Source organism: Hippoglossus stenolepis, chromosome 11 (genome assembly GCF_022539355.2).
Source record: "Hippoglossus stenolepis isolate QCI-W04-F060 chromosome 11, HSTE1.2, whole genome shotgun sequence".
In the NCBI taxonomy this organism is placed as follows: Eukaryota; Metazoa; Chordata; class Actinopteri; order Pleuronectiformes; family Pleuronectidae; genus Hippoglossus; species Hippoglossus stenolepis.
The window spans coordinates 20,471,456-20,496,541 of NC_061493.1; the positions used below are offsets into that span (position 1 = coordinate 20,471,456).

General features: G+C 42.8%; 2 protein-coding genes across 13 annotated transcripts; one reads left to right on the forward strand and one right to left on the reverse strand.

The window, feature by feature from the left end:
• Positions 1-483: 483 nt before the first annotated feature.
• fubp1 (far upstream element (FUSE) binding protein 1) lies at positions 484-12,977 on the forward strand. 12 transcript variants are annotated; one of them, XM_035169504.2, is made up of 20 exons: positions 493-640; positions 1,055-1,178; positions 2,657-2,692; positions 2,849-2,885; positions 2,975-3,021; positions 3,110-3,181; positions 3,270-3,327; positions 3,442-3,604; positions 3,706-3,804; positions 4,369-4,530; positions 4,623-4,725; positions 4,977-5,246; positions 5,924-6,084; positions 6,168-6,319; positions 6,431-6,507; positions 6,693-6,833; positions 7,160-7,234; positions 7,655-7,717; positions 9,415-9,572; positions 9,810-12,977. In XM_035169504.2, exons 1-20 carry the CDS (start codon positions 494-496, stop codon positions 9,816-9,818), a joined length of 2,154 nt encoding a protein of 717 aa, XP_035025395.2. In that variant the 5' UTR covers position 493; the 3' UTR covers positions 9,819-12,977. The 12 variants fall into 12 exon arrangements, with proteins under 12 accessions (XP_035025397.2, XP_035025405.2, XP_035025400.2 ...); XM_035169506.2 differs by having other exon boundaries at positions 484-628; positions 9,415-12,977; XM_035169514.2 differs by having other exon boundaries at positions 484-628; positions 6,708-6,833; positions 9,415-12,977.
• Positions 12,978-13,034: 57 nt separating this feature from the next.
• Positions 13,035-24,706, reverse strand: miga1 (mitoguardin 1). Its single transcript, XM_035169517.2, has 16 exons — positions 24,583-24,706; positions 23,194-23,350; positions 21,288-21,459; positions 20,401-20,519; positions 20,134-20,266; positions 19,841-19,992; positions 18,705-18,828; positions 18,432-18,532; positions 16,727-16,836; positions 16,560-16,632; positions 16,387-16,473; positions 16,207-16,305; positions 15,981-16,115; positions 15,826-15,879; positions 15,592-15,708; positions 13,035-15,249 (listed from the first exon to the last, which is right to left on the reverse strand). Exons 2-16 carry the CDS (start codon positions 23,290-23,292, stop codon positions 15,031-15,033), a joined length of 1,794 nt encoding a protein of 597 aa, XP_035025408.2. The 5' UTR covers positions 23,293-23,350; positions 24,583-24,706; the 3' UTR covers positions 13,035-15,030.
• Positions 24,707-25,086: the final 380 nt, after the last annotated feature.

A 25,086-nucleotide genomic window follows, 5' to 3' on the forward strand; every position in this document is an offset into this window, starting at 1 on the left:
CTAAATAAGAAACATTCATTGTTATAACATATGACTGAATACTGAAAAACAACAGAAAAGAAAGATCAGCAGAAAGATCCAAATTTGAGTATATACATTTGTAGTTATCAAGGTAATTAGTAATTAGGTTTTGATAATACTATATATACTTAATCTCATAATAAAATAAAGCTGAAAAATACTTTACCAATCCCAGATCAATAACCACTGTACTTTGATGAATCTGGACTATAGATTATCGATTTAATTTAAGGTTGAAGTCTGTTTGAAACACAAGTTTTAGATTTGACCAATATGTAACCTTTTTTTTCGTAATTTTTTGTTATTTGTACATTGTGTTTATGTGTTTATATTATTATGATTCATCGATAAACAAAGATGACCACAAAAAAAAAAAAAGTATGATACAATGTAATTTGATCCGGAGGCGTTAACCAACCCGCTATCGCGAGACTTGCCACGCGATCACGAGACTTCCCTCCACTTCCCGGGAATGAAAGCCGCCATCTTGTCGCGCCGAGCAGCAGAAGAAGACATGGCTGACTACAGCAACGTGGCTCCCCCGTCCTCTAACTCCGGTGGCGGGATGAACGACGCTTTTAAAGATGCTCTGCAGCGAGCACGACAGGTAGGAAGACCCGTAAGATCATTTCATACTTGACTTTATACCAATGTTGATGATGAATGTGATGTTTTGGGTGTTTTTTCTGCTGTCGCGCACGGGGGGGGTGGGTGGTCAGGCCAGGCGATGCTAAGCTAAGCTAAACCGACGACTCACGTTACGCCACATTGCGAAAGGGGGGGAAGCCATTTCAGCCTGGAACTCGGGCTAAACTACATAAATACAAGAATATATGTGGATTATACGATCTCTGCCCTTTATTAATAACAATATTACCCGTTAATTGGAAGTTTAACGCTCCCCCCATTGTTAGTGGAGGCTTCCGGGCAGCAATGGAGGCCGCCACGCATCGTGTCACTTCAAACATGCGAGACAAAGAAAACCCACAGGAGAACTAAACCTGTCGTTTTTCTGTTTACTTTCCCGTTTCAGATCGCAGCGAAGATCGGAGGCGATGGCGTCGCGGCTCCTCCATCAAATGAGTTTGGCTACGGAGGCCAGAAAAGGCCCCTGGAGGACGCTGGTGGGTATTTTCCCATGCCTAACCTGAATATCGGTCAGTGGCTCAAATCGATTCAATGAAAGTCTTAATAGATGATGGTGTGCCTGCCCGTGTGTGTTTCTTCTTTTCTTTTTAGCAGCTACTTCATTATAGTCTTGTATAGATCGTGTTCTTAATCTACAGATAAAACTGTGTAAATATCAATGTGTGTTTTTATTCTAAGTAGTTATCTAACATCACTACTAACCACGTTGAAGCAGTTTGTTCTCCTGTGGTCGATGTTTGATTTGTGTTGATAGCATGTGGTTGTGTTCCTCACAGCTTTTTCTAATCAATGTGTGGATTTTGACTGTGAAATCTAGGTATTGGTTGAGTTATTGTTGCGCTCACATCCAGAGCATGTGAGCACACAAACGTGGCTTATCACTTCCAGGGTTTAGGTACACGTTGGAAGTGGTAACGCAAAGGTTTTACAATGGTTTCACTGGGGCCAAGGCACTGTGGTGGTGGGGGGTTACTGGCCTAAAACTACCGGCCATTTTAAAACATGCATCCTCACATTTTGGCCAAACACGGGTTGTTTTTCACAGCACACCAGGTATTGGCAAGAAAAATGCACATGTAGCAGCTGCTGTGTACTGAAATGGTCCCTACCATTTCTTAAGGGATTTCTCTATGAGCCATACCAGGAAACATTGGTGATTGAACTGCATCTGACTCATTTTTAGCTAATCTGTGTCAGATTTAATTCTTTTCTACAGTAAAGATTAAAGAGTACAGAAAGAACATGTTCTCTTTTTAACTTGTTTCCTTAACAGCAGAACATGGACCATTTGTCTACAGAAACTCCTGCAGGTTTCACTGGGCTATTCAAAAGCTAATTCATGCTCGCTCTACTCAAAATGCATTATGCAAGCAGCCATTATACAGCACCTCGTAAACAGGCCCTAGTTACGCTCCATTCAAAGAGAAATTGTCTGTGATGAATGGACACAGTTCCTTAAGTATTGGGGCTAAACAATTACACAGGCCTATAGTTTATTTTTTATACCAGATTAGTACCTAAGCTTTGTCACAAAGATCAGGGAAACAGCCATGACCTAAAACAAAGGTCCTAGTTTCAATGCAGTTAAAATGTGGATGGTCAATGATGAGAACTCATGCACCACGCTGAGAAGCTGATGTAAAAACCAACCACAAGTTCTGAGACCTGAACACACAAACTATTTACACAATCTCAATCACTAGTAATTGTTTAAGTAAATAACTCTGCCACTATAGTGTCTAATTGCCTTATTGATGTAAAACAGTGTTGGCGATCTTTCATATAATTATAGAAACTGTAAAAGTTGAATGATCCACAATTCACAGTCAAAAGGTAATTGATGGAAACTTTGGCTGTTGTGTCGGCCTGTACAACTTAAAGTAAATGTACTGAATAAACTGGTGGCCTTTTTCAAACCCTGATAGTAGTGTGATTAGAGGGTTTAATAACAGATACTTATTCTGGTTATTGTGTCGTGTTGTCACAGACCAGCCAGAGACGAAGAAAGTGGCTACAAGTGATGGTAAGTGAAGCAATGATGCCATGGTGGTAGTGATGGCTCATCACATCACTGTAATTCTTGATAATTCTCCACTCAAACTAATTGTCATTAATTGGTGGATGACTTACACCCATAATGTGTTTTTACTGCTAATGTTTTGTTTTGTATTTTTTGCAGCCTTTTCAGGAATGGGAGGAATGGGTGGTGCCCCAAGGTAAGCAACACGGGTTGAATTTAAATGTTACCACCTACACTTTGGATATTTTTACGTTCATTAATAATCTTTGCACTTCTCATTCTTAGGTCATTGTCAGAAGAGTTCAAGGTCCCAGATGGAATGGTCGGCTTCAGTAAGTTTGTTATTTAAATAGTTTATAAATAAGTACAATCTATTTATCGCTTGGATTGTGTTGTAACACTCCCACCCCTCTTGTCTAGTCATTGGAAGAGGGGGCGAACAAATATCACGTCTGCAGCAGGAATCTGGCTGTAAAATACAGATTGCCCCTGGTAGGTCTGGTATTTTTGCTGATACTGGGATATCAGATACAGTCATTTATGAATGGTTTGTATAAACGGCTCCTCCTATGTGTTATAGACAGCGGTGGCATGCCAGACAGGTCGGTGACGTTAACGGGACCACCAGAAGCAATCCAGTGAGTATCCAACCCCTGTGGAGCCAATCTTGGTGTAAAATTTCTATCACAGGCTCAATTGGTTCCTTTTGAAGAGTTCCGGAAAGTGCATGACGGTAATTTTTCTCTCATCAGGGGTGCAAAGAGACTACTATCAGAGATTGTTGAGAAGGGACGTCCAGCTCCAGCGTTCCATCACAACGACGGTCCGGGAATGACTGTTCAGGAGATCATGGTCCCTGCCTCTAAAGCTGGACTTGTCATTGGAAAGGGTGGAGAAACCATCAAAAGCCTTCAGGTGAGTGTTTGGCCTGTGAAAATAAAGAAAAGGAAAGTTTTGGGAGTAGTGTCAATTGGAGACACAATAACTGAATATATGTTGTTTCCCTTGACCTGAAGGAACGAGCCGGGGTGAAGATGGTCATGATCCAAGATGGACCCCAAAACACAGGCGCAGACAAGCCACTTCGAATTTCAGGAGAGCCCTTTAAAGTTCAGGTAGGTCATTGTCCGCAAGACCATTGCATTCACAGCACTTGTTAAATAAACACACGCATCACAATACTCACAACCCATTAAGCACAACCCATTAAGATCTGGAGAAGTGGCTACAGACTATTCTACAACAGTGAACACCGTGTGATTGGACACGTGTATAAATTCCGTCTGGGTAAAAACAGACTTTGTAAACTTACTAAATGTATCTGGAGCTGGAGGAGATGGTGTCATGCTCACATTAACTCACAGTTGTGTCCTGAAATATTGGGGCTACACAATTACACAGGCCTATGGTTTTTTTTATTTTTTATACCAGATTAGTACGTAAGCGTTGTCACAAAGATCAGAGAAACAGCCATGACCTAAAACAAAGGTCCTTTCAATGCAGTTATGTAGATGGTCAATGATGAAAACTCATGCACCACGCTGAGAAGCTGATGTATAAACCAACCACAAGTTCTGAGACCTGAACACACACAACTATTTAGACATTAATCTCAATCACTGGTAATTGTAAAAGACAGAGTGGTGATGTAATGTTGTCATGATTCTGTTTCTCCTCAGCAAGCCAAAGAAATGGTCATGGAGCTGATCAGAGACCAGGGCTTCAGAGAGCAGAGGGGCGAGTATGGTTCGAGAATTGGAGGAGGTGGAGGAGGCGGCGGTGGTGGAGGAGGTGGTGGCGGCGGCGGCAATGGAGGAGGCGGAGGAGGAGATAGCTTGGACGTAAGTGTTTGTAATAAGTTACTTCTTTTATAATCTTGGACATGGTTTTCCGCACCATCTTATGTTTGGTTTTGTGTCCCATCATCTTTTAGGTCCCCGTCCCCCGGTTTGCTGTGGGTATCGTCATTGGCAGAAATGGAGAGATGATCAAGAAGATACAGAATGACACGGGCGTCCGGATTCAGTTTAAACCAGGTGAGTGTTAACAAATAGTCACAAAGATCTGAGAACCAACTACTGAATAAGGAGATTTAGATGCAGTTAAACTGGTCAATGATGAAAACTCATGCACCACGCTGAACAACTGATGTAAAACCCAACCACAAGTTCTGAGACCTGAAAAAATACAAAGAATTTAGACACACAAATAGTCACATTTCCCCCCTGACTTCAGTATGTGAGAATGTAATCTGAATAGGCTCTAATCAATATATTTTCCACCTCAGATGACGGCAGCACACCAGACAGAATAGCACAGATCATGGGTCCCCCTGACCAGGCTCAACACGCAGCGGAGATCATATCTGACCTGCTGAGGAGTGTTCAGGCTGGAGGACCCCCAGGACATGGTGGTGGTGGCGGCGGAGGAGGCGGCGGCGGCGGCGGCAGAGGGCGTGGCCGTGGGCAGGGCAACTGGAACATGGGGCCCCCTGGTGGCCTACAGGAGTTTACCTTCACGGTCCCAACTATGAAGACAGGCCTCATCATTGGAAAAGGTAAGCGGTCCCTCGACAGCAGTGCTTTGTTGTAACACTGATCATTCAGATTTAATTCTTTTCTGCAGTAAAGATGTAAGAATGGAAAGAACATGTGCTATTCAAATGCTAATTCATTCTTGCTCTACTCAAAATGCATTATGCAAGCAGCCATTATACAGCCACTCGTAAAAAGGCCCTAGTTACACCTAGTAACGCTCCCTTCAAAGAGAATATTGTCTGTAATGAATGGACACACAGTTCCTTGCATATTAGGGCAACACAATTTCACAGACATCGGGGTTAATTCTATATACCAGATTAGTACGTAAGCTTTGTCACAAAGATCAGAGAAACAACCATGACCTAAAACAAAGGTCCTTTCAATGCAGTTGAAATGTAGACGGTCAATGATGAGAACTCATGCACCACGCTGAAAGCTGATGTAAAAACCAACCACAAGTTCTGAGACCTGAACACACAACTATTTACACAATCTCAATCACTGGTATTATTGGCCAACGGGATCTGGGGATTAAGTGTCTGTTAACTGCACATGTTCTTGACTGGGGTGCATGTTACAGTATTACAGGGTCACTACAATCTTTTAAAAGATCTTCTTGGAAAGAAAGTCAGGGAAACCCTTTCAAGGACAGGGGATTTCGCTGTTGTAATTTGTTGTATCTTAATTCTTCCAGGTGGTGAGACAATCAAGGGCATCAGCCAACAGTCCGGAGCCAGGATTGAGCTACAGAGGAATCCTCCACCCAACGCTGATCCCAACATCAAAATGTTCACAGTCAGAGGCTCCCCCCAACAGATCGACTACGCCAGGCAGCTGGTGGAGGAGAAAATCGGAGTGAGTTACTGGGTCTTTTTTGTAAAAACCTCTTATAGTGACATTTGACTAGTGTATGTTATTAAATGACTTTGTGTTTTCAGGGACCAGTCACACCAATGGGCGGCCCACATGGTCCCCCTGGTCCACATGGCGGCCCAGGCCCACATGGTCCTCCTGGGCCACCTGGACCTCCCGGGGCTCCCATGGGTCCATACAACCCTGGACCATATAACCAGGGACCTCCAGGGCCACAGTAAGTACAGTGAACCTCCGTGTTTGATTTTCATCTTTTTAGAAGTTCTGTGACGATAATGTCGAGGGAGTTGAAGGATGTGCAAAATGTATAATTATTTATTTTCATCAGTGGTCCTCCCGCACCTTACCAGCCTCAGGGATGGGGCAATGGCTACCCACACTGGCAGCAGGGACAACCTGATCCAAGTGAGTACCTGCTCGTTGTTGATTATTGACTTTATTCTGCTTTAGTTTGCTGTCATCAGCACGTGAATTTATAAAAGTTTAAAGTCAAGAAATTCTTTCCTAAAGAGGAAACTGAAGAGACCCTGGTGATGGCTTATGTATTGCACAGTTGGAACTCAATGTTTGGTCCCATTTGTTGTAACCAGACGTTTCTGGTCCAGATAAAGCAGCAGCTGATGCCAACGCAGCAGCGTGGGCAGCCTACTACGCTCAGTACGGACAACAGCCACAGACGCCCATGACCCCAACAAGTGGCGCTCCCGGCACAACTCAAACAAACGGCCAAGGTAATACATTTTTTCCACAGTTTGCCGAGCATCAGTGCTTCTAGAGGAAGCAGAAACTATTACAGACAAGCGTAGATCAGGGTAGTTCATTAGCTTTACTTCAGTAGTGTCCCTTGCTCATGTCTGCCTGGTGCCTCTAACAGGAGACAGTTGGTTTGGTTTCCCCTTTAAATGACTTTGCTTTTGCAGAGCACCTTTTTTTATATTACCCCAGGGACAGGAAAGTTTTCCTCCACCATCCCTAGACTGAAAGCCCGACCCAGGCAGGTGGAGGACAAACCACTGCGAGTGATTGACTGAATTACAAGTACCGTTTTTTTTAACAGGTGACCCACAGGCTGCAGGTCAGAGTGGACAGGCAGATTACTCCAAGGCCTGGGAGGAATATTACAAGAAAACTGGTATATGATCGTAGTTTCAGTGTACACCTACTGACACAAGACAGTCTAAACAGCCACGGGGCATTCCGTCAGCTTCTTTTTCAGGTCTGGGTATTTGTCATTATCGCTGGCCTGCTGTGGAGCGTTTTCAGTGTGCCTCCACCTGGTTTGACATTTGACGCCTGTGCTGTTTAGACTGCAACACTTTGTTTATCTACAGGACTGAGCTGTCGACACAGAACCACCTTCTTATGAGCTTAGAGTAGCTTATTTTCTAGACAATCATAGGGCTCTATCCACACTGATGGCAAACTATTCTAATGTTGCATGACTGTTACTGCTACTGAATGTTTGTAGGTTTAAATGTTTGATGTGTAGTATTAATGTTTCTTTTATAATAACACTTGGATGCCTTGTCACATTCCTCTCTTCTCTTTGCAGGTCAACAGAGTCAACAACCTCAGGACTACACGAAAGCCTGGGAGGAATATTACAAGAAGCAAGGTGAATACTCCTCTTAGGGATCACACCTAATTGATTTAGTATTTTCCTCCCTCCTCTGGTGGCTGAATTTCTTAATGGACTACTCAACTCTTATTGCTGCATTTGATTGTAGTGACGGTGGCGCACAAAACTTTTATTTTCTAATGCAATTAGAATTTTTATCACTGTCATGCTGGTGTTATGTTTTTTATAAAGGGAAAATGGTCCGGAATCAGTTTGCAATATGTGTAGCAAATGATTAAAGAATTAAGTGTGATCCTCGTGTAAAGACTGATTTAGACTTGAATTAGTCAAATAAAAAAAAATAAACGTTCGTAATGTGATCGTATTTCCTTAAGAGTTTTACTGTGAAGAGTCTAGATGGAAACCGAAATCCCATTTTAAGTTAAACAGACCCTAGTAGCTGAGGTCAAGGTATGCAAAATTGTGAATATGTTAAGTTAAAAAATATTTTTTCTGACCTGCAGTAACATTAGATATAATATATTTTACGTGAATATATCAGAAATGTCTAGATAATGGCCTTGACGTGATGTGTAGACCGTAATCTTATCGAACCATTTTCTGCTGCTTAGTCCGGAACAGTGATGTACGTCCCTGTGTTTAGTCAGTTCTCCTATTGACCATAGAATTCAATAGTTTAAAAATGTCCCATCAGTTCCCAATAATCTGCTGACCCCATAATTGGTCAGACCCCTGCCTGGGAGATGAATGTTGATGTGGGTGGCTGGGTTCCTCCAGCAGCTCTCTGTAGTGGAGTTGCTGCTTTCCCAGCCGCCCTAGAGAAAGCAAGAGGGTATCTGACTCACCAGCGTGAGATGTCGGTGTTGGGTTCGTTCCCCTTCTTACATGTTGATCTCTTGGATCATGACAAAGAAATCATTCTCAAAAGCTGGAACCAGTTTGAAAAATTACAAGATATCAATAAACTGGTAAAATACTAGACTAATCCGTTTCCAGTCAATTAATAGTGCCAACTCTGCTCTCTACAAAGATGTGAGGCTTTTTTAGTGGCTTTCTGGTTTGCTGTCAAACTTGTGTCGTTTTTCAACTTTTTCGCACTACAATATAAGAATAGTAAGTATTGACATAAAGAAATCGTGTGTTCCGAATAGATGTATAAACAAAACATTTAGAGCTGCTACGCCGTAGCCTAGCCTTGGACATGTACCCTACGCAGAGCCCTACAACGTACCCAGATATGCACCTCCCCTAAACTGTAACCATGCATGGAGGCGACCCGGGCCGCTAGAGCTGTGATTGGTCTGCTTGGGATCGTTGCTTTTCTGGCATACTCGCCACTTGAATTCAGTTAAAGGAATGATTTATCAGCTCCAACACGATCTGCTTGGTAACGTTCGCCGTTGTGAAGAAAACGTCGTAAAAAAATTAAAAATTTGTAAATAACCAGAACACACTCAACACCAGCATTGGAACTCTACTGCCCCTAGCGTTTCAGAAGTGTAATGGCAGCACGCTACTCGCACACACCTACGGACAACTATGAATGCTCGGCCCCGTGCGTAGCCTCGAAGCAGAAGCATGAATCGGCCTCTAGTTCTGGTTCAACTGGTCCGATCTTGACTTAGTGAGCTTTCACCCTCGAGCGTGTAGCTACACCCCAGTCTGTAATGGGACAGAAGTAAAAAACAAATATATAACTATTCACACGGGTTTTCTCGTCTTTGGCCCTCTAGGTCAAGCGGCCCCTCAGGCCACTGCAGCAGCGGCAGCCTCCCAGCCTGGAGGCCAGCCTGACTACAGCGCTGCCTGGGCGGAGTACTACCGGCAGCAGGCTGCGTACTATGGTACAACAAGCCCTCAGGCGATGGGTGCAGCACCACAAGCCCCTCAGGTACACCCCCGATAAGAATCTGCCCTCCACATTCATGTTTACTCAGTAGTTTGGTGCCGTAACCTCCTTCCTCCCCAAGGTCTCCACAGGGGATCCGGTGGCTGCAGCACGTACACAAACTTAACCAACACACCATTTCCTTCCTAAACAGGTTTTTTAACTATTTAATTTTGGGAAGCTGAGTCCACTTTCCGCTGTTAACATGCAATGTATCTTCTATGTATTTCTTCTGCACAGGGCCAGTAATGTGAAGCGGACATAAAGTAAATGCTACATTGTCGAAACAAAATCCTTTGTTAATGTTTGGATGCAGACGCCTTGATGAAGATCTTAAATTTCCTTGGTTTCAAAGTGTTTCACACAGATGGCAGATTTCCCGGCGAACTTGTCCTCTTTCTTTTGTTTTTGTTTCTTTTTTCTTCTTGTAAATGCTTTGTTTTTAGTGAGTTAATTATACATATGGTCATTCCAGTCCTGTATCTACATTAAATGTGGTTAGAACTCCTGTTTATTGAACTGTTGACATTACCTTGTAAATCATCTCAGTTTTAAAAATGCTATTGCCTGTTGTGTTTTTGCAATAAAACAAACTGAAACCTCCTGTGTTGGTAAGTTGGGGTGGTTTAAAAACCAGGCGGGTGGGTTGACATCAATTTCTGTATGTTGTTTTTACCTGAGCGGGGTGGGGAGGGGGGGTGGAAGTTTAAAACGCAGGCCAAGTGTGGGTTTCATTGTTCAAAATGGTCGACTCCAAGTTGTGCTGTCCTGTCTCTCTCCAACTGTCTATAAGGCTCTTAGATACATTATGTGCGTGCAATGATCTCGAGTGGTTCAGACCAACAAACGTCCTCTTGTAGATTGACTATTTTTAATTTTCCACTTCCTGTTTTGTCATTAGAAAGTTGACTGGTATCTGTGTATCGTAAACTCATGCATTTACCTGCGTTGCTGTGGCACTCTTGTTGTTTTTAAAAAGTCTTTGCCTGGTTTGACATTGTTGAGGTAGTATGCTCTGTATTTTGCCTTGATAGACACTTCCTCCTCCTCCACAGGCGAGTTTAGAAAAGCGGTAAGCAAGTGTTTTTCTTAACCTGTTCCTCAGAAAACGTGGTTGCAAGAAAATGCTGCATATTTTTTAGTGTTCTTATAAACATATACATATATATATATATTCTTGTGCTGTTCTTTTTCCAGGACAGTCAGGTAAATTGTATGGAAAATGCATTGAAACGTTTGTCTTGCCCATTCTCTCCAGTTGTGAACTAACTCACATGTATAAAGTTGTTTTTTTTTAAAAAGAATGTTTTTTTAATATAAAAACATTGCAAAAGAAAACGTATTTTTGCTGTGCCCATTCTGTTAGTCTTTACCCAGTATAAGAACGTAGATGTTGTAGGGTCGGGGGTGGCTAAGCAGTCTTCATCCATCAGTTGAGCCCTCCTCTCCTGTAAGTACAAAACTGATTTGACTTCTGAGAGAAAAAACGCCTTTTTTTTTATGCTTTACAAACTTGAAGCGATGTAGTACTTTTTTTGTCACATATTTCCATCTCCCCCCCCCTCCCCCCATGTGTTTGGGTAAGTATGAAATGTTCCCGAGGAGAGGCTTAAGGACTTGTAGATGTTTGATTCTCGTACCACATGTTTCTGAGACTTGCCTTGTGTGACAGTTTTAACATGACGTCTCTGACTCTTCACAGTCGTAGCGTGTTCTAGTTTCTGTGTAGGAAGTTGGATTTTTCTCTGAACTGAGGCTTGAATGTCAGTGTTTTTTATCCACTGCTGGTAGGAACTGTTTTAAGGATGTCATGTGGTTTTTACATTTCTGACCTGCCAAGTGCCATTGTCTAGTCGAGACTCATGTTTTTTACAAAAATGCCATTTATTGCAACATATTGCTTAAAAGTCCCACTGCATATATCCAGTGTAGCATGCTTAGGTTTCTGCTCTTATTTCTTCAATGTCCTATATGAGCATGTGGAATGATGCGAGTAGCGGAAGTGTGTCTCAGTAGCTCCGTTTTGATGATGACATTTATTCTGATGTTGAAAAAGGCTGTTGATTTATATATTTTTTTAAAAAGTCAAAACAATCTCTGCATTGTTCACTGATGGCAAACAGTGCGATATCTGATCTTTGCAGTGTCGTCCCTGACCTTGCACCTTAGGTTCTGCCGCAAAAACACAGGTAAGCGAAACCTAAGGAAACCAGTGTTTCTGTTCAGTGACATGACCAATATGACATGCAAAGACAAATGCTTACCTGTGTCGTTAACATGCCTCCAATGCATTCATGCTTAGTCGTAAAGATATTTCTGAAAGTCTGAACAGTCCATTTTTTTTAAAATAAGGATGATCTGCCTTCATGAATGAAATGCATGACGTGACTTGTATGACTTGTTACATGACGTTTTGACTTCTCAACAAATCAGAAAAACGCTCTTGTGTAGATTACCTGAGGAAAATGTTCGTCATTATCGTATGTGCTTAATATGATGATAGCCTTATGTTTGCATTCCCGGTAAGTCTGATAGCGATTTGTACAATGATTTAGTCAACTCTGACCCTGGTGTAACAAACTGCATGCCATGCAAACCTGTTGCCAGACGTTAGCCATGTGCTGAGCTGTCAGATCGGTGAAATACATGATTCTCCTCTTTTTTTTATCCTATTTCTCCTGTCGTGGTGTGAATCTGCCCTCAACGTGCAGTGCAAAGTCTCTTATTGAAACGCTGCTGCCTTCACTTCTCGCTCACAGTGTTGGAGGACGCTGCAGGCTTAGGTCGTAGAGTCAGGCCCTGTCGTAGTTTGCCCCCCCCTACACAAAAAGGAGGAATGCTTTGAGTCAGTGCCACTGCTGAACGTAGACCGTTCGAGAGCTCCGGTGATAAGGTAAAAAAAAAAAAACAATAAACCCAGCAACGCATTGAAATTTTAAAATTCTGTGATTGCAAAAGTATTGGTCAGATTTCTGTTTTCCAGCTCGGATTGATTTCTCTCTTTAAACCATGCCATAGTGTATTTAGAGCTGTCTGTTGGTTAACTGCTTGATTACTTGCATTTAGTCACATTTAGCGAACAGGAATGTGGGTTAGAAAGTTGGACGAGGACAGGAACTTAACACATTTTCTATAACATATGCACTGTTTCTACTGGGAGTAACATTTTGGGGTTTCTCTGTAGTTTTAAAAGGTCACATAATGTGTTTGAGGCTTTTCACTCTGTACATGTCAGATGCTCAGTGTTTCAACACACAGTTGGAGTGGGTGTAGAAGACTAAACAAGGAGCATGCCTTAGAGGTAAAGAGGTTTCATGTGCTGTGTATATTCTATTGGTTTGTTTTATTCAGTGAACTGTTCTGACTTAACATGTTGCCATGTTCATCAATAAAGTTGTATCAAATAAACCCGACTAATGCATTTCATAAGAATTCCTCTGATTTAAAGAAATAACACAACCACCATTTAACACGTAAACATCTTTATTAGATTCATTTGTTCGAGGTGAAGTCACAAATGTTTCACTTGATTTCCTGACGAGATGAAGGACGGCCTGTTTTTAAATCACTCACATGGACACTGACTCACTTGTGATTCAAATTACACACGGGATCAATTAAGTCATTTCACAATTTAAACAAGTGAGTCTCTCCAAAAGTGAAGCCTCGTGATGTTTGACAAAATAGTTAAGATCTAAAAAATGTGTTCAGTACATTCCACGTAATTAAACGAGAAACAGTCCCATGGTTTTGTTGTGCAAAGGGGTTTTTCCATTTGTTTGGCTGTATGACTATTTATTAAACTGCATTTCGTCATAGTAAAGGTCCTAAAGTCTTAGATTTAGTTTCTGCAGGCTCACGACCACAGAGCTAAAGAGTCTGATGAGGAAACTAGTTCCACTTATGATCTTTAATTGTCCCATTTTGTTTTGGCAAATAAAAAACTTCATCCAAATTGACTTAAGTCTAAAAATGAGTTGACCAAACCAACAGATTCAGTTCCCAACGTTAAAGATCAACATTCACATGAATCTCTGAAACATGAGAATTATCGGTTTAATAAACTGAAGTGAGATTATTTCATCTGTCCATAGAAACAGAATTCTCAACTGAAAACAATCGACCTTTGGAAGAAAACCGCTTTGATTTTTAAAGCCTCATGAGATTAACAGATCTTTACAGAAGCAGGACTGGGGATCTGATCCCTTTAGGAATTTATCTGTGAGTTAGAAACTGTTTCATTGATCACTGGTGTCGGTGTGAGTGTTTAAGTCAGGTTCAGTTCATCTCTGCAGAAAGAGCTGATGAGGGTCGTCCTTCACCTCTGAACGATTCACACTGTTCTTCCAATGTGCAGCATTTTAGAATCGACACATCTAGTCCTGCAGTGACTCCACTGCTCGTCATGTGGTGCATGTTCTGTACGTGGCAGTGACTAAACAGCAGAGCGGCCACTATTACTGGAGAATAAACTTGTCAGACGAACATTCAGTGACGGATGAAGGCTTGAAGATGTGACAGTAAGGCTTCTTGTGTGAAGAGCTGAGGGACACAGGCTGATAAACAGCTGGACGGTTATGAAACAGTGACGTTTAAGCTTTGAGTTCCTGTAGCTGATGGATCATGGTCCTGGGAGGCTGCGTGTGCTGGGATTCATTCAGGTGGTGCAACAAAAAAATATCCTATCATTTCCAACAAAGTTCTCTGGTCGACCCTCGAACAGTTTCCCTTTATAAGTAACTTCCCTGGGCAGCATGTGCTTGTAACAAAAAACGCAAAGTGCATTTAATTGCTGATGTTCAGTAGGATGTGGAAATACATCTAATAAATATCTCATGAGGTTCAGTCAACAGCCGTGATATTCAAACCACTGCATGTTTGAAGCTGATCGACGCGTACAGGCTCTACTACAACTTCTACAAAATAAACCCTGCGTCATTTAGCTGTTTAATAAAATAAATACCTTTTATTTTCTTTACATAAATTGCTCTTAATAGCAGCAAATACACCTTAATTCACAGAGTAATATCTACTGTGGGAGAACCACTGCCAAGTTTGCATTCTAAATATTATTGCTGTGATATTTAAAAACTGATGTGCACAGTGGAGAGGGGGGGGCGGAGAGAGGGGCCGTGCTGGAGGTAATGGTCGTGTGTGAAGGCAGACGGCTGGTTCAGTTTATGAAGATCCTCAGATACAGAGCGATGAGAGCACAAGGTATGATGGGAAATGTGTTTAACGTTAAAATTCTACAGTAGATATTCAGTTTCACCAGATTTATGGAGCAGATGGGTGGAGGTCACGTCAGAGGGTGAAGTCATGAGACTGTCGGGCTCTGACCCTCTAGTGTGTTTGCTTCCACACCGACAGTTTGCTCTGGTCCGACTGGGGCTGTAGATAAATGCTGTGGTTTTCTTGCGTGTGTTGTTTGAGGACCTGCGTCTGAATCTCTTCCCGTCTCTCACTGAGCTCCCGCCTCCAGCAGGGCGCTGGGCAGCAGCTGCACCTGCGGGGAACTGCAGCCGTTGACGTGCCGCAGCGGGTCGGTGCCCAGGTAGGCGAGCAGCAGCTCGGAGCGGCGGTGCAGCAGGTGGAGCATGTCCTCTGCCAGACTCTCCACGGACGAGTAACGCACGTTGTCCAGGTCAAAAATGTCCTTCAGGAAGTGCAGCACCTGGTCCTGGGGGGACAACGTTAACATGGATGAAAACTAAATTTGAAATTGAGGTCAGAAGCTTCATCTTTTCTTATATCCACAAAATTAGCTATGAAACCCCTAAATTTTCAGTAAGAATATCATTAAACATTCGACTATTTTAACTTGAAAAATTATATCTCTGTCGATCAATTATCAACTTCTTGTTTCAGCTCTACCTCATTAATAAAATATATATTTTCTGACAGAGCCCATGTCCTGGCAGCTGTGAAACAAAGCTGTCAACAGGGAAACTCCATATATAGAATGTTGATCTGGACGTTCCGACACTGACCCTCACACTGTAAATATGAACGACGCACTGACCTTGAAGAAGCAGCAGAAGTCGTGCAGGGAGCTCTTGGGTCCCAGGAAGCCCCAGGCCAGGACGGGGCTGATCTGTTCACACACTGCGTAGAAATGAGCGATGAACCCGTCGGGCACCTGAGACCGAGGAAAACAGAGGAGAACATTAAACACACGGGTCTGGGACTGAGGGACATGCGATGAAGATGTCAGATCATCAGCATCTCTTCCTTTGTGAAGGTTTCAGACTTGTACCTTCATGTGCTGCCTCTTCTGCTTCAGCACTGACCAACAGCTGGATGCCACCGCCTGTCGAATACAAACCAAATGTTCAAGTGGAAAAAGCTGAAAAGCCTCAACCTCAACTTATCTTCTCCAGTTCTCCATAGTTCAGATTTTGTTTCACTCACGGTTTCCTTGAAGGAGCTGTTGAGCCAGCGGTTGTTGACCACGTTCTGGATGGAGACCGGTGGATTCTCCAGGTCCTCAAACGAATCCATCAGGATGAAGTCCAGCACGATATCGTAGAAGTTCAAATGCTTCACCTGGTGAGAGCGAGAATGAAATGTGTTGGTCTTGAGACTGGAAAGTAAAAAGTCAACTGGTGGAGAAGTTTAAACATTTGACATCACTCACTCCTCGTGTGGCCAGCTCCACCTCCGTGTTCTCCCAGTGCTCCGGGTGATCCAGGAAGCAAAACATCTCTTCAAATACTTCCTCAAATCTCCTGGGGCTCTGGAGAGCGGACGGGGAAAGTTATGAGCGGAAAGACTCATGAATGACGGATGATTATTTTATCAGTGGCTTCTCTCTCACCTTCTGCGCTTTAACAATAATGGACGACAGGATCTTCTTTCCTGTGTCGGTCAGAAACATCCTGGTCTTCCTCTCGCACAAAATGAGCTGGAGACAAAACAGGGTTTTACTTTAACTGATTCTTTTTGAGTTAAAAATAGGAACCGTGTCAAAATGATCCGGTTGGACTGTACCTGACACGCCTGCCGCACACAGTGCAACTTAGCCAAGAAATCTATGTCCCCAAGACACTCCAGCATCTCAGTCCTGACGATGAACAATGAGAAAATGAATCAGATGAACATCTAGTGCTGGTCATCTGCTGTGTTTCATGAGTTTTATATAAATATGTGTAATTTACCGCAGCACTCTGCAGGAAATCTGTCCGTCCTCAGCCATCTCTAGAGCCTCGTCGTAGAACGAGTGGTGTCCCAGAGCGAAGACGCTCCTCAGCTCCCTGTGCTCCGTCAGCTGACACACAGACACACAGCGGAGGTAGGAAATTAAACAAACTAAATAATGATCAGTATAAACAACGACATTACAGAGAGAAGAGAAGTTTACATTCTCCTGAAGTGTTTTTGGTTATTTACAATCCAGTGTTTAATTCTGTGTCCTCCTGTGATTCCTGAACAACCTTGTAGAAAAATATAAAAAGAAGCTGTCGGATTCTGAGCTGAAACCAAAACCCACTTTAAGCCCAAGTTGTGGAACAGGTTGACAACAGGCCCAGATAGAAGCTCACTAATCACTCTGTGTGAACTCTTCTCCAACTGGATTTCTTCCAGGCTAAACATCTACGAATTAGCGACAACTGCAGCCAATGAGAGTTCAGGACGGGTGAAGGCAGCTGTGGGAGACCGGACATACTAGTGTGAAAGCTCATGTAGTGTGTGTGACTCCCTGTGGCCAGATAGTCGTGGTAGTGTGAACTCACAACTACTGCGAGATTCCCACTCACAATGTTTTCCATTCACAGTTACTGTATTTTTTGTTTAAGACAACGTGGAGAAGAGTTGCTTCCTGTTGCGGTTCTGAATAAGCTGCAGTAAAAAGTTCTATTAGAAAACCTCTTGTGACCTTGAACGACCTTGAGACTTCTCTGTGGTGTTGATGCAGTGTTTGTAGGTGATAGTAAAACCAGCTGCACAGTAACACTGAGCCGTACAAGTTGAGCACTGATGGAGGAATGTACACCGTCTATTTTTAGTGACCCTGAGTTTAAGTGATCCAGTTTTACTGCTGAGAGCTGCACCTCACTCTCACTGGTCAGGAGACAGCAAGTCGGAGTGTCTCAGTATCTTTAACCTTTTCTAAATGTGATGAACATGATAACACTCAGCGCAGGTAGAGATTCATCTTGAACTTGTCCGATCGTTTCACTTCAAGGTAAACACGTCTGTGCTCAGGGTTCTTAAGCTGCGGTTTATTTTGGTCCTTTGTGGGTCAAGTGCACCAGTGGATCCACAGCTCGAGGCCCCGCGGCGACTTCCTGAGTAGAGGAGCTGAGCCGAGGGCCGGTAAACACAACGTGGTGAATCTGCAGGAAGCTCAGAGTGATTTAAACAAACTCCTGCTGGGAACCAGTGGAACGCTCGGTGCTTCAGACACTTTGAGATTAAGATGTTGACCTTTTCTCTTTCCCCAGGACACGTCTTCAGGTTCTAACTTTGTATTATCGTAACAGAGGTTATACCAACTACAGTAACAGAAGTAATAGCAATTACTATTTTTAACTGATAATAAAAGATTATTTTTCCAGATCAGGAGCTAAAGGTAAAAGCTAAATTTCTCCACTTTAAGAATTTAATATAAGACACTTTTACAGATAGTTTAAATCCCTCATGCCTGCTCTTTAAGTAATGTGTCTATTTTCATTAACAATAAGGGGTTTCAACTATTTAATCTATATATTGCTACCACAGACGGACATTGTTTTTCTCTTAAACAAACTGGGAAGATGTTTTTTTGTGTAGAAAACATTTGAACTCTCAGAACGTTACTCCATCATGTTAAAGTTCTCGTGGTGCCGAGTTGATCTGGGGATTGAGTTGGTTTCCTCTCACCTCCACAGCAGAGACGAAGGAGTCGTTGGACGCGATGCTGATGCTGTCTCTGAGACACACGTCGTCCAGCTCCTCTCTGCACAAAATGTCGGCCATTTTATCTGAGAAGGAGAAAAATCATTTCCACTAAACTGTAGCTTTTCTATTTGTTATAAAGCATTCCGACACCGACATAAACTTTCAACCATGAGACAATACGAGACGGTTCTATGTCTATAAAGGTAAATCTGTTTCTCTGTGTTGGTCATGTCAGGTCACACAGCAGGGACTCACCCTGGCTGTTGCTGTGGATTGACGGCTCGGACAGTCCCAACACTCCCTCAAACTCCTCCTGGAGGTTGTAGGCTCTCTGCAGCAGAGACTTCAGCCGGTGGATGAACTCTGCACTGATCACATCCTGATCACAAACACATTCAGGATGAACCAGAGAAACATGACTTAGAAAAGTCTTGATGCTTTATCTGAACAAACTTCAATATGATGTGTGGAAGTGTCAGTTTCACTTATCAACTGAATAAGAACAATATTAAAGCAGCAAACAAGTTAAAAGACAGTTACTGATCAACCCATGCTCATTGTTGGGGATGTTACTACTTTCCTATCAACACACCTCATGGATAAATATATCCCTTGTAAACCTGGGTGTTGTCTCTGCTCAGGAAGTCAGATCATAATGTTGCTCCACTGGTATCAAACCAGGTGAAACAGGACAAACCAGTAACTACTTTTATTTCGATCCAGGAGTGCTGTTCTCGTTCTCTCCTCCAGGAGCTTCTGTTTTCGTCTGCGTTTGTTTGTTTGTCCGTTAGTTTGCAGGATTATGCAAAAACTACAGGAGGGATTACCAGGAAACTTGGTGGAAGGATGGGACATAGGTCCGGACGGATCTGGATCAGGGGACGGATCCAGGATTTATTTTCCTCTTTCTTTAACATTGCGAGATGCATTTGGACAATTAAGTTTCCAACTAACTGAAAATGTAAAAGTATGCATCCAGTTACAAAGGCTGGGGCAGAGCAAACATGAAGACATTTCAAGTATCTTCTTCAGCCCTTTCTTGAGAATCCCCCCCCGACCTACTCTTTTAATCAGCTTTATGGAGGAAGCCCAGAAGCAGGGGATATCCTCGAGGACCAGGCAGCCGACTGGACGACTGTCTGGGTGCCCAGGCTTAACTACTTGACCCTCACTAATCCAAAACCCTTCCCACAGGGTTTGAGAGCCATCGAGTTATACAACCCAAACTCTGTTACACCAGTCAGAGTGACAGTTATTCAGATATGTGTTTGTGGGAGGTTTCCTCCTCTCAGCCTCCTCTGGTGTAAAAACAACAGAGAATAGATGCAGGACATTCAAGTGGCTCTTGACTCATCACACCGGCTTGTTTAATGGTGTCGCTGTGTGTTCACCTCCATGCTCTGCTCGGCGATGGCGTCTCCAGCCCCCGTTTGGACAGAAGCACAACTCTCTGCGTCGTCATCGTCCTCGTCCTCGGTCTGCCTGGTCCTGAACGTCAACGCTTCCTCCCACCGCCCCAGAGCCTCTTCAAACAAATCCATACCTGCAAACACAACACATACGATCTTTACATCCTCCAAAACAATAAAAACAATCCACCTAACAACGAAAAACAGATCATTACAAGGGATTAAAACACAGATATGGGCTAAATACTAAGTAATGTGGTAGGTGTGTGTTTTACCCATAAGGTACAGGTTTTCAGGGGTGGTGACGGGTAAGTTGACGACACTGCAGATGTCGGCTTCTCCCACTCTGTCCCAACAGATGGATTCATTTGCACAGGTGCTGCTGCTCGACGAGTTCATGCTTTTCACCTGTAAACACAACAAAGCAACATATATTTCATGTAATGCAAAATATGTTTGTGTTATTATGTTCTTGGGCTTTGACATCTCAAATAAAAATCTGTAAACAAGCTCTTAATAATAAACCTGTGCCTGTGTCTCACCGAGGCCAAGCTGAGCAGGGAGCCGGACAGCTTCCTGTAGTCTCCTCTGCTGAGCACCAGACCAGAGGAGTAGCCATTCTTGGAGTTGAGGGAGAGGGTGATGTTTTGACTGGTGTTATCTGGATGGATAAAGACCAGAGAGTTACTGGTAAATGTTTCAGAGAAACATCAGAACACAGTGATCACGGTGCAAGAGCGTGTAGCAGGATTACACAATGGATTAGTCACAACTTCAATACAACTGATTAAAATCACCTCCATCTTTTCAAGTTTTCGGCTCAAACAATTGTTTATAAGACAGATTAATACACCGCTTGTGAAGGTTTGCTTTGACAAAGTTTTATGCATCAGGTTATTATAAAGATAATCATAATACACAATCATTACAATGCGAGAAACTACAAAAACTGAACTGGCTTTGTAAACTGGTTTAAACGTTGTACGAATACAAATATGAAGTCATCCACGGTCCAGAATCTATTATGTCCCAAAGAATGACTCACCCTGGTCTCCTGCTCATTCTTCAACTTAATCCTAAATGTCTGTTAATTTCTCTTAATGACTCTAATTGGTAATAAATCTTCCAAAGGGAGATTATAAATGAATTAAACCAGGAGTTTTAAAAGTCAGAGGTTGGGCCTCTGCCCAGACAAAGCTTGGAATAAAGTCCCCACTTAATTAGTTTGGTTCTCTCGTTTCACTCAGTGTCTGGAAGGCTACACGATCATGGTTATACTGTTTGATCCCATGGACACAACACGTGAGGCGAGATAGTCTAAAACCATTCCGGTCCATTCTACACGATCTCTGTTTATGATCACTACTACATCTTTATACCCGGTCATTCGTTGAAGGTAGAGAAAAGGTTCAGTGTCAGGAAGTCTTACTGTTCCCTGCCGACGCCGGGGGGAAGAACTCGAACCCAGCTTTCTCCCACTCGGGCGAGAGAGCCTTCTTTCTACCCTTCCTCCTCTGGAAGCGGCGTGCGAGGAAGAGGAGCGAGAAGGCACCAAACGCAGTGGCGGCCACCAGCTTCTTGGTTCCTGTGCTGACACTCACCTGGAGGACAGGTTGAGGGAGGAAGAAGTAGAAGTTAGACATTTATGCATTTTAAAAAGTAGAAAGAAAATCAGAGTTTAACTGAGTAAGCACAATGGACACTGGTTATCTGAGAGGCAGCTATGGGAATCAGCTCCAAGCCTGTCATCTTGATTTTAAAGCATCAGTATCAAATAGCGTGCAGAGCCCCTGTTCGACTATACATAGAAACACTGACGAGGAGATTATCCACAGACACCGCTGCTGAACATCCCCAACGAATGAAGATTACATAAACACTCAGTTTGGAGCTGTGACAACAGGCATAATATTGACCTTTATTTTAAAAGCCGCTGAATGGAAAGTTGTGATTAAATGATGCCACAGGCCTGCAGTGCTTCTGTATCTGTGACCACACACACACACACACACACACACACACACACACACACACACACACACACACACACACACACACACACACACACACACACACACACACACACACACACACACACACACACACACACACACACACACACACACACACACTCTCTCTCTTAATGACATCAGATCCGCTACCTGACACTGGGCACACACACACACAAACACACACTCTCCTCACGTACGACTCATAAACACAATAACACAGGGGTCACTGATGGAAAAACCAGCAAAAACAACATTGATTTTACCTGAAAATATCAAATTATGTTACAGCAACACATGAGCTTTTTAATGTACTTTGTTTGTACTGTAATAGTAATTTGTAGTTTTTAAATTTGGGTTACAGGGTAATTTGAAACTTGTGTTAGATGTTTGAGTATCACATTTTGCAAATATAGGCTCGATTTTAACATTTAACACGATCCTGAAAAAGTCACGTACCAAACTCCTCTTTTCCAAAATGAAAAGAAGAACCTGAACACTGTAACATTGAGCTTTTCACTGCAGCATTTTACCCACCACTTTATTAATATATCCACAGAGTCACATGTATCTTTTCCAACACGATCTCATGAGTAATCGAGCTGTGCTGCTGGACATTGTTTCCTCATTACCCAGCGGCTTTAAGCTGCAGTACAAAGCTGCTCAGGCAGGTAGTGATACTGAACATCTAAACAGATACAGCCACAGGTTCATCTAATCGGCTCAGAAGGGACACTATGAATGGAGCTGTGCCAAATCCAACCAGGTCAGACCTCCGGGAAATAATCACCGTGCTTCACGAAGACTGATCAAAATAAACAACTAAAAAAAGAAACCCCCTAATGTGACAAAGCAGGTGTAAAGAAAGAACGTGGCTCTAGTAGCACGTGTTCAGGCATTTGTGATTCATGTTGTAACAGCATGTGCATGAAGGTGCGATGACCACAGGGGGGAGGGGTTAACGATTCTTTACTCCCAAACCCAACCATGCAAATTAACTAATTACCTTTAAGTCTTTTCAGGAAATCTTTTGTGAGGTCATGTAAAATACTTGTTTGAGTTAAATCTGAGTGAAATAAAATATAACTTACAAATATGGAAGTATGGAACAAAATATAAATCTCAAATCCACAAATTCATCATAAAAGTTTACACAGCAAAATGAAAGACTTGTTAAAGTACAGGAATAACATCTGTGATCCTCTCAACGCTGGGATTCTGCAAATCTTTAGCTGCCTCCGTCTCTCCCCCTGAACAACCTCCCCTCTCATGACCCAGAGATACACACACCGGTGCCACTTTCCACTACACACAGTCAACACCAACCTGAGCCAGGGAGCTGCAAACGGACATCGGTAGGTTAACCATGCGCAGGGCAGCGGCCTTGACAGACAGCTGGGAGCACGTGAGGGTCTCATGTGTCATTGTGGCGGTCTATCCATGTCTTGGCAGGTCTGTCATCCACGTCCCCATCCTGCTGGAGCTGAAGAGGGCGACAGGAGTGAGCGGCATGCAAGGGTTTAACCTTGGGAGATCCAGGAGGGGATATAATCACATTATTACATAAAGCCTCTGACATACAGTGTGTGCAAGTGGCAGCGTGGATTATCCACCACATACTTTATATATTGTACAAAATCAGGATGTTTAAATACTGCGTGAGTCATTCTCTGGTCTACAGGACTGTCGGCACGCCTACCAAAGGTATTTCAAACGTTGCAAACATGTCTCAAGACGGTGGCTGTTTGAGTACACACGTAAATCAGAGGCTTTTTCTTTCTGCAAGCACAACATTGTTTGTTCTCCTCCGCTCCATCTAAGCTTGTGTGTGTGTCCACCTCACACAGACAGATGCAACATCCAATTAAGTTTCCACAGGACACTCATGTGTCTCATCATCACATGTGTGTTTATCCCATTTGAGGCCAAGTCCCGGCCCGGCACAACGTTTACTGTTTACCTCGAGGGTTTCGTGTTGTTCATCAAGTCATTTCCACTTTCCTGATTGGATTTAGTGAACATGAATGATATTATGATATATACAAAAGGATTAGTTTGCATTGGGATTTGTAGAAGCACAGATTTAATGACTAAAACATATTCACAAGCTACTGACAAGTAAACAGTAACAATGCTGAAATTATACTATAGATGCATTACCAAACTAAATGTCTATATATGTCTTAAATGTCTGAATTAAACCCAGAAGCTAGAAAATACTTTGCCACTACAGTGAAATGTGTATATAATGTACATACTCAGCACTTTGTATTTTATTTTTAATATCTGCATTCTCTTGTCTACCTCATGTTGACCTGCCTGCTGCTGTAACTACTCACTTTGTGTGTGGATCAATAAACTTTTATCTTATCTTATGAACCTTAGTCTGCCTGAAATCACTGAATTCACTCTGATTTTCATTCATTGACAGAAAACCAAAGATATTCTCCATTAACTCATACTTTCCTCCACGAGTCTCATGGACCTGACGACACTTTACAGAGGAGACAAACGATTAAAAGCAGAAACAGTGAAATCACCATCAGCTCGTGATAATGAAATCAAAACAGCTCCCAGCTCCAACTGGCAGCTAGCAGCCCACTTAGCTAACGAGGCTAATAACAGCTGCGTGATTCTCCCTGAATGAGACAGGCTGAGATATAAACTGGGACTTTCATCTGAACGCGTGGACCGGAGGAGTGTCGGTCAGCTCACCGGTGAGTCTGGAGCTGTCCTCCGGTGGGGTCCTCCGGTGGTTGCCGGTGCTTCTCCCGCTCCTCCAGCTGACCTCGGCGGCGGCAGAGTGAAGGACTCCGGCCCCAGCACGCGTCCATCTAGCTTGGATTTCAAAATAAAAGCACGCGCCTTGTCAAAAATCTATAGAGTTTCGGCGCCCCCTCGTGGTTGTCTCAAATATTACACATATTTATTCATGTTGTATTTTTACTTTAGGTTTTTGTACATCCAAATAGTGATATAGACGTTATTATCTTATAATAATATGTTGTATAATATAATTCACATTCTTAAGGTCCATATACATAGAAGGATACATCTCAGGACCACTGTGCAAATGTTTTGGTCACTAAAAGTAAAGTAAGGCTGCTTTCAGTGACTGGAGTTATTGATAAAAACCTGTCCTGTAAATAAGTTGTTACACTGAGCATTTAAAGGTTAGAGGAATCCCTCAGATTAATGGTTAGAGAGTTAAAGTCCCCC

Bases quoted from the DNA above. Each gene is read 5' to 3' on its own strand.
- miga1 (XM_035169517.2), bottom strand. From the start codon at position 23,292: ATGACACATGAGACCCTCACGTGCTCCCAGCTGTCTGTCAAGGCCGCT. The intron at 16,837-18,431 runs GTGAGAGGAAAC...TCTGTGTGTCAG, and splicing joins CCTTCGTCTCTGCTGTGGAG to CTGACGGAGCACAGGGAGCT. The intron at 16,306-16,386 runs GTGAGAGAGAAG...TCCGCTCTCCAG, and splicing joins TTATTGTTAAAGCGCAGAAG to AGCCCCAGGAGATTTGAGGA.
- fubp1 (XM_035169503.2), top strand. From the start codon at position 494: ATGAAAGCCGCCATCTTGTCGCGCCGAGCAGCAGAAGAAGACATGGCT. The intron at 6,085-6,167 runs GTGAGTTACTGG...TTGTGTTTTCAG, and splicing joins TGGTGGAGGAGAAAATCGGA to GGACCAGTCACACCAATGGG. The intron at 6,508-6,692 runs GTGAGTACCTGC...TGTTGTAACCAG, and splicing joins GCAGGGACAACCTGATCCAA to ACGTTTCTGGTCCAGATAAA.